The sequence below is a fragment of the Bombina bombina genome, chromosome 1 (genome assembly GCF_027579735.1).
Source record: "Bombina bombina isolate aBomBom1 chromosome 1, aBomBom1.pri, whole genome shotgun sequence".
NCBI classification, from domain to species: domain Eukaryota; kingdom Metazoa; phylum Chordata; class Amphibia; order Anura; family Bombinatoridae; genus Bombina; species Bombina bombina.
In genome coordinates, this window is record NC_069499.1 from 613,674,751 (window position 1) to 613,684,546 (window position 9,796).

General features: G+C 36.4%; 1 protein-coding gene across 1 annotated transcript; it reads left to right on the forward strand.

Annotated features, from left to right (window-relative positions):
* The first annotated feature begins 208 nt into the window (after positions 1-208).
* LOC128645769 (death domain-containing protein CRADD) lies at positions 209-9,796 on the forward strand. Its single transcript, XM_053698996.1, has 2 exons — positions 209-278; positions 6,226-9,796. Exon 2 carries the CDS (start codon positions 6,233-6,235, stop codon positions 6,824-6,826), a length of 594 nt encoding a protein of 197 aa, XP_053554971.1. The 5' UTR covers positions 209-278; positions 6,226-6,232; the 3' UTR covers positions 6,827-9,796.

Sequence of the window (9,796 nt, forward strand, 5' to 3'; positions counted from 1 at the left end):
GTAGCTTTAAGTCGACGTTGCAATATGGTAATTCTGCTTTTCTACCTTCTCTCTACCTAATAGTTATATATATTCTAAATTATGACATTTATTACCACGTTATGCCTTACTTTGACATGGCTACCACAACTTCAATCCCATAATCCAAATGTACAAATACTGGCCTATCATTGCGTAATAAATTATTAACCAATTAGACTAAACAACACAACAACCAATAGTAATGCGGCTTTAGAAAGGACACTCGAAGAAGATACGCTCATTAGGGGATCTTCTGTGTGAGTAGAGAAACTAGTAACTGCAATAGTAGTGAGCGATGGTTTGAGCTGTGTTTGGTGCGCGCGCACAGCACCGTGTTTTAGTACGGGGGATACATTTTAGTTATTTGTATTCTTTTTTATTTCCTTAGCGTTTCCTTTGTTTCGCATCATGTCCATCACAGCCGTATCTGCATATTTGCATATTTGCAATACACACCCACTTATCAACATAATCCTATTTCCCAGATTACATATTGTTTCAAGTTACACCCAGTTCGTGTCAAATTTTTATGCCTGCATTTCACCCATAAGGTCTACAAATATATACAAACTTTAAAACCCCTCATATACTATCTAGCCTAGGTTTAATATCAATATCTAATACCCATCATGGGCTAGATCAGTGTTTATATACAAATAGTTAGAGGCAGTGCTAATAAAGCACGGTTATAAATGTGAAGGAACAAAAATAAAAATATGAAAATATAATTTAGAAGATTACACAGTTACTAACTCATAAAATAGTATATTCACTTTAATTGTGTCTGTTTACAAAAATAAATATTTAGGGCTCTATTTATCATTCCAATTCTATATTTTCTCCTAAAAGTTCTCATGAGAAATAATTCTCCTATTTATCAAATACTCCTAAAATTGGGCAAGTTTGACTGTAAAATTCTCCTACTCTGTTCTAACTCTCCTTGGAGAACATGTTCTCCAAAAAAAGGGTTAAATTAGATCTTTTTAGTTGTATGTCATATAGTTCTCATAATTCTCCTAGTTACAAATTTATCATTTATATTCTCCTGTGGAGGACTGAAAGTTCTCCTGCAAGTTCCTACCTTAAAGTTCTATATAGTTAAAGTGGAGAACAGCATTAGAAATCTATTCTCTACTAGTTGTAGAATAAGTTACACACAAAAAAAGGGCTCTACAAGGTGCAAAAATTATCTATAACAAAGCACAATAATAATGGTTATTGGAGTGCAATAATAATTTATGATGGAGTAAAAAAAAAAATATATAATGGAGCACCAAAATAATATATAACAGAGCACAAAAATGATATCTATTGGGGCATAAAAATAAGATATAAAAAAGCGCTAAAATTGAAACACTAAAACAATGAAAATGTAGATCTATTTTCTTACATGAAATTTTGCTGAAGAGGGGCGTTAACAAAGCTACTAGGAAGGTTGTATAAAGATTTCTATTGGTTTATATATGATTGACATGGAGAATAGTTGATTATTTTTAGTGATAAATAAGGAGAAGATACTAATCCGACTGGAGAAATTTATCATTAGTTCTCCCCAGCTCTCCTCAGCTCTCCCATGGAGAAAAAACAACTTTTTTATGATAAATACAGGCGCACATGTGCTCCTCTCCTAAGGAGAGCTGTTGAGAACTGATAGGAGAACAGAAAGGAGAATTCCCCAAATGATTGATAAATGGAGCCCTTAAAGGTACATTCCAGCCAAAATTGGAATCCACATGAATGCATTTCAGTTTTGTATAGAAGCATTTCTGTAATATACAAGTATTAGCCAAAATGCTTCTAAAAAAACTATAGCTGTTTCAAAAGTGTATTTAAGTATGCACTGTGCACCAGCATTTTTAACACACTTGCTCATAGAGCCTAAGGTGCTTGTACCATCTGATAATGACTTAATTTGTTAATTGCTGACATGATACAAGACCCACTGGTGCTCTGAGCAGCTGCAGTACTTAAAATGCTTGTGCACTGAGAATATCTAGCTATGTTTCACATGCACGTGCAGAGAAAAATGCTAACACTAAAACAGTGATAACTTTTACTAGAAGCATTTTTGCCAATACATCTATATTGCAAATATGATTCTATTCAAAGATGTAATTTAGCTATATGTATTTAAATTTTGACCATAATATCCATTTAAGCATGCATTCTACATTCATACCAAATATGATCCACAGGGACGTCTCCCTTAAAAAGAGGAAAAAATGAAGATAAAAACAAATAAGCTAAAATTGTAACGTCTAAGATGAGCATCAAATGTCCATAAGAATTACTATCCAAATTGTACCAAGTATCTGTGTACGGGATACTGCAATGTCCTCCTTATATAACAGGGTATTTATCTGTCCGTGGGTGTACAGGTCTTTCAGTTTATAGATCAGGCTGTAATTGGCACAGATAGTTTACCTTAATCCTATGGCGTGACCTCCGTTATGCTGATTCACCCTGTCCTGGGATCCCCTCTGCGGATTTACCGCCTCTAGAGGGATAGCTTAAACCAGCGGTGATTCCTGACGGAGTATGGTGCGCGTAGCTCCCACAAGCGTCACGTAGGATCATAGGTTTAAATACTGTTTCAAAGTGATACTTTGTAGCGCTTCTGTAATAATTGAGCACACATAGTGCTATAAACATAGGTACAATATGCAAAGGTAACATTTATAAAAAGCACAATGGGTTGAAGGCCCTGCCACATGTTGACAACTGTTGTAGATTCCCTTACTATTAAAGGTGATCTGCAGTGTTTCTCAACCGCGGTCCTCAACTACCTCCAACAGTCCAGGTTTTCATTATTTCACCTGTGCACTGGTTCAGCTATAATGAAAACCTGGCCTGTTGGGGGTACTTGAGGATCGCGGTTGAGAAACACTGGGCTAGATTATGAGTGGCCGCCTAATGGTTGTGAGTGTGAACGAAAAGGGGTATAACACGGCTTTTTGCACGCATCAGAAGTAGCGCGGATATTACAAGTTGAAAGTAAATGCGTTTGCTTGAGCTAAATTAAATTTACCATGCCTCAGGATATTGCTACTTCAGAGCTCTGGTTAACTGTTACGCTTGACTAAAAAGTGGGAAAAAACATCAAAAATACATTTAAAAGTAGAGTTACAATCATAACAACACTGATAAACATTCTTTTAACAAAATATTGCATAATAAAGTTATAAGGATTCAAAGATATGAGGTCTAAGGTATGTGTGTGTGAGGTCCCGAAACGTCCCGAATAAAAACAATTTTGACACAGATATTTGAAGTCCAGTGAGTGCTTCACTTTATTCCTTTGTTTACTTACTCCTTAAGAGCACCCTGGCAGTTGCAGGACGGTGGTGAGAGTGCATATACCTTCTGAACATATATATATATATATATATATATATATATATTCTTCTCGAATGACAGCAACCCAGACAGGATTTCTTCAAAAAAGGTCAAATTTATTGACGTTTCGGGGAGTAAACCTCCCCTTCTTCAGAACATACAGTCAGTGTACACTAACACACCACCTTAACCTCTTAAGGACATATGACGGAATTTTTCCGTCATAAAACAATTGAGCAAACTGAAAGCTACGTCCTTAAAGGGTTAAATAAGCAAACCATAACACAGTAACCTCCTACTTTCTGTTCAAAAAAGGCACCAACATTACATCACATCCGGTTTCTCTATTCTCACCCGGAAGTGCACAGACCAATTACTTCCTGTCTGTGTTTACATACCAATTAATGCTAGATACTCATTGTTCTAAACTTACAAAACATCTTATCGTGCCCATATTGTGATGAATCATAGTGTCTCAAATATTCAAATAACTTCACCTTATTTACACAATACTCCAGTTAACACTGCGGTGTCTAATTACCGCTAATGCCATTCGACCGGATCCAGGCATTAGCGGTAATTACAAAATACTGATCCACTCGTAATCTAGCCCCATATCAGTAATGTATTACACTAGTTAGATTGTGTGGTTTACATCAGGGATGGGTAACTTGCAGCCTGAGGACTATATATAGCTCTCTGCACTAGTTTTTGCGACCCCTGAAAAGCAAAAATAATATGTGCAATCGTTTGTGTGGCCCCACGAAAAATTGAAACTAAAAATGTGTGGTTTTGGGTGATCAAACCCCAAAAAAAGGCCCTAGAGGTAAGAACATAATACAGATTGTACCCTGCAAACTTACCTAAACCTGGCCCTGTGACACTTGACATTTTAAGGATATATATTATTTTTTTAATAGCCATTATTTCGCATGCGGTCCTTAAATGGACATAAAACCCAATTTTTTTTGTGTGTGTTTCAGATAGAACATACAATTTTAACCCCTTAACGACCGACGACGTACAGGGTACGTCCTCTAAAAAATACAGTTAACGACCGAGGACGTACCCTGTACGTCGTCGGTCTGGGAAAGTGGTGGAAGCGATCCTGATCGCTTCCAGCCACTTTCCGGTTATTGCAGCGATACCTCAATATCGAGGCATCCTGCAATAACACCCCTTGACCATCCAATGCAGAGAGAGCCACTCTGTGGCCCTCTCTGCACCGGACATCGATGACCGGTATTGTTGGTGGGTGGGAGTTGAGGCGGATGGGCGGCCATCGATGGGCCGTGTGATGTGGAGGGGGGCGGGATCAACAGGGGCGCGCACTTATGCGTGCACGGTGGGGGGAGCTGGGGCTGGCGTGTGCACAGGGAGGGAGCGGGTGGGAACCGCTACACTACGGCAAATATCTTAATGTAAAAGTGGGAGAAAGGGGAGAGGGAATAGTTTTAAAAAAATAACTAAGGGATCTGGGAGAGGGTGGGAAGTTGATCTTTGGGGGGGAAGCTACACTACGGAAAAAATAAATAAAAAGAAAAATGATTTTATTGTAAACTGGGTACTGGGGGAGGAAAGAGAGCTGTTTGGGAGGGATCAGGGGGTCTGATGTGTCAGGTGGGAGGATGATCTCTACACTAAAGCTAAAATTAACGCTGCAAGCTCCCTACAAGCTACCTAATTAACCCCTTCACTGCTAGACATAATGCACGTTTGATGCGCAGCAGCATTTAGCGGCCTTCTAATTACCAAAAAGCAACACCAAAGCCATATATGTCTGCTATTTCTGAAGAAAGGGGATCCCAGAGAAGCATTTACAACCATTTGTGCCATAATTGCACAAGCTGTTTGTAAATAATTTCAGTGATAAACCTAAAGTTTGTTAAAAAGTTTGTGAAAAAGGGAACCATTTTTTTTATTTGATCGCATTTGGCGGTGAAATGGTGGCATGAAATATACCAAAATGGGCTTAGATCAATACTTTGGGATGTCTTCTAAAAAAAATATATACATGTCAAGGGATATTCAGGGATTCCTGAAAGATATCAGTGTCCCAATGTAACTAGCGCTAATTTTTAAAAAAAAAAAATGGTTTGGAAATAAGTGCTACTTGTATTTATTGCCCTATAACTTGCAAAAAGCAAAAAACATGTAAACATTGGGTATTTCTAAACTCAGGACAAAATTCAGAAACTATTTAGCATAGGATTTTTTTGGTGGTTGTAGATGTGCAACAGATTTTGGGGGTCAAAGTTTGAAAAAGTGTGTTTTTTTTTCCATTTTTTCCTCATATTTTATAATTTTTTTTATAGTAAATTATAAGATATGATGAAAATAATGGTATCTTTAGAAAGTCCATTTAATGGCGAGAAAAATGATATATAATATGTGTGGGTACAGTAAATGAGTAAGAGGAAAATTACAGCTAAACACAAACACCGCAAAAATGTAAAAATAGCCCTGGTCCCAAACGGACAGAAAATGGAAAAGTGCTGTGGTCATTAAGGGGTTAAACAACTTTCCAATTTACTTCTTTTATAACATTTTCTTTTTGTTTTCTTGTTATCCTTTGTTAAAAGCAGGAAGGTAAGTTCAGGAGTGTGCACGTGTCAGCAGCAATATATGCAGCAGTTTTGCAACAATGTTATATATTAGCAAGAGCACTAGACAGCAAGCATGAGGCTTCCTTCAGTTGAATATTTTTAAAATGGCACGTTTTATTTTAAATTACCATAATCCATTTGTCTTTTTCTTCAGTCCCTATTTATCAGAGACTTGTCAGTGTCCAGTTCTTGTGTGTTTCCTTTCTCATTTTTTCCTTGTTTTTAGGTTAAGTTTTTATCATATTTACGCTATCTTTTTCAGGTTTTAGATGATGGATCCCAGACACAAGCAATTGCTGAGGAGGCTGCGACTCCAGTTGTGTACCGAGGGCCTAGCTGATGGACTTGCTCCTCAGTACCTGTTCCAAGAAGGGGTTATTACAGAGGAGCAACTAGAGGACATCTGCTCTCAGACTACCAGCCAGAGGAGGACCATGAAGCTCCTTGATATCCTCCCCACACGTGGTCCAAAAGCTTTTAATATTTTCTTGGACTCCTTGACAGAGTTTCCATGGGTGCGTGAAACCCTTGATAGGGAATGCAAGATTGTAGATCTTCCTCCAAAAAGCAATGTAGAGCTCACAGCAAAAGTCCTCAACAGCTCTCCCACTGATAAGCAGCTCAATCGCTTGGCTGTAAAATTAGGATCAGAGTGGGAGCAGATACTAATGCATCTGGGACTCAACTATGACCAACTGTATAGGTGCAAAACTCACCATCCCTACAGTGTAAGCTCACAAGTGTTGGAAGGACTAATTATGTGGAGACGGCAGATGGGTAGTAAAGCCACTATAAAGTGCCTGTCAGATGCTCTGAAAGCAGCTGAGGTTGACACCTCAATATTACTTGACATTTTGCAATGATATTAAAGGGAACCCTCCAGGGAGCTTTATAGACCAGTAATGCATAATTAATTGTGAATAACATATAATGGATTAGCGGATCAAAGCAATTTCAAGCAGTGTCCTAATGACATTTTTTTTTAATTGAGTCAATGATGACTTAACCAAGAGTACAGAAGACCGATGAAGTGCTGTACTTCTATGTCATTTGGCACATATTTTGTCCATGTAGCTTGGTTATAACTTGTTTATTATTTAGGTGTTAACTGAGGAGGCACATTCATAATAACAAAACATTAAATTAGACTTCTAGTTTTGAACTACTTATTTCTGTAAACATGAGTATATTATATTACTTTTTTTTTTGTCTTTTGGAAGAGTGAGTTAATGTTACATAATATGACATCTTAAAATATGTGATCTCAACATTTAGAACAAAGTGAATAATATTAATTTTTGTCTTTCACTTTATAGAAATTATATTATACATTCTGTAATAGTGGCTTTTTATCATTTAAGGGATTTTCTGTAAATTAAAGCTATTATCTGTAGGTTTCCTGTTTTTTTCTGAAGGAATCTGATTGGTATAGGTAACATAGAACAAAACAAAGAAACTGTCTTTTGAAACACTTTTCCAGATGTTATAGTGTAGTCATTTTGGTGCCACATACTTCAGGTGTAAAAAATAGGAGTATTGTGTTTCTGTACTGACAATTTATTACCAGATCCACAGTTTGAAAAAGAATATTAAGCTTTTTGAATTTATTTGCTGTGTTGAAGAATTCCAATAATTTATTACAAATTTCATACAGGCTTAGAAGCTTAGATGGACATTAAATGATTCTTCAGTGCTCACTTTCTGTACAGGTTAAATAAGTTAATAACAAAATGCATTTTGTTATACAATGTAATGTCTATTTAACTAAAAACACTTTCCTGTTCCAACACATATTGGGCCCCAGGTTATCAAATGCTGGGCAGACAAGTTTCGCTCCAGGGAACCTGTCCGCATGGCATTGAGGTGAGCCGGCGAGCAGCATTGCACTAGTGTCTCATTGTACCAAAGGCGATCAAAAGCTGTGTTAATTGGAGCCCATTGTATTGTTTGGAGAAGTACATGATCATATAAAGTGCCTTTGATGGCCAAACTGTGGTCCCCAGATCAGATTTAACAGTGTGAGGTACATTGCAGCTGATGGTACTAAACCCATATTGCTTCTGAAAGCTTGTACCATCTTTAGTATTTTCTACATAACCCCAATTTAAAAATTAAAGTTTAATTGTTCAGATAGAGTAGTCAATTTTAGGAGACTTTAAACAAAATTAAATTCACTATGATCAAATTTACCTCATTTATTTGGTATTCAATGTGTTATTGGGACTTAGCTGGTGATTGCCTCTTTTTATTGTCTCACCATATGTGTTCAGCTAGCTCCCAGTAGTGCATTATTTCTCTGAGACTGACTTTATGGCAACAGTTACACTCTATCAAAGTGATCACAATAGCTGCTTTTCTGCTCTTTCCTGCAGCCTCAATCATGTTTTCAGATCCTCACTAAAGGGGCAGAAAAGTTCTTGTAATCACAATCCATTTTCAACAACGTCAGATTCAACACCTCAAGGCATTTGAGAAAGTATCAAAATGGCATTTTGGGCATATTTGCAACTATCCCTACACTACACGGAAACCGTCTATTATAGTGCACTTGTGGAAAAAAAACGCTAAAATGACCAAAGGAGACATGTTAAAGGTGTATTAACATACATGGTGTCAGTTAAAGGGATATGAAACCCAAAAAGTTTGTTTTGTGATTCAGACAGAGCATAACATTTAACAAAAGTTTCTAATTTACTTCTATTATCAAATTTGCTTTGTTCCCTTAATATTTGGTGTTAAAGAGATACCTAGGTAGGCATCTTGAGCACTACATGGCAGGAAATAGTGCTGCCGCCTAGTGCTCTTGCAAAACGGCTGCCATATAGTGCTCCAGAAATGGGCTGGCTCCTAAGCTTTACGTCCCTGCTTTTCAAGAAAAGATACAAAGAGAATGAAGAAAAATTGATAATAGAAGTAAATTAGAAAGTTGCATGCTCTGTTTAAATCATGAAAGAAAACATTTGGGTTTCATATTCCTTTAAAGCTTTATTCATCGCTATTGTATAGGCTGTATACAGTGGATGGTGCACACATTTACATCTATATAGGTTTATATACGTATGAGTACGTTATATCCTGTAAAACTATCTGCAGGAATAGTCACATCAGTACCCCAATATCTACAAATGGCTTACTCTGTCTTTTTATTCATTTTTAATGTTTGATTCTAGGTCACACTCGCATTGTCGTGTTAGTAACTAACAGTACAGATGTCTTCACAAACAAGCATTAAAACTGGATTAAAAGGACATGAAACAGTTTTTTATTTCATTATTAAGATAGGGAATAAAAATGTAAACAATATTCCAATTTACTTCTATTATTTAATTTGCTTCAGTCTTCAAATATTCTTTATTGAAGAAATAGCAATGCACATGGATGAGCCAATCAACCAAGGCATCTTTTTTTGCAGCCACCAATCAGCAGTTACTGAGCCTATTCAGATATACTTTTCAACAAAGCATATCAAGAGAATGAAGCAAATTTGAAAATTATAAGTCAAATAGAAAGTTGTTTAAAATTGCATGCTCTTACTAAATCATGAAAGAAAAAAAAAATTGGGTTTCGTGTCCCTTTAAGCCATCCATCTGGAAAATCAGATTTTCTTTGTAATTTTAAATGAATGTAATAATTTATATTGTTAGATTTTTCATACATACTATTTTTTCTGCATAAATTGCAAGATGTTGAATAGTGACAAAAATAATTGTTCTCTTTTCTGATTTTTTATTGAATCATATCTGTATAAAATCATACATTGTGTTGTTTTGGGAAGGTGAATTGATGCGTAATGTGGGAAAATAAAATGTGTGCTTGAAATATTTAGGAAATAA

What these genes read in the sequence shown, in the direction of transcription:
- LOC128645769 (XM_053698996.1), top strand. Translation starts at nt 6,233, where the DNA reads ATGATGGATCCCAGACACAAGCAATTGCTGAGGAGGCTGCGACTCCAG.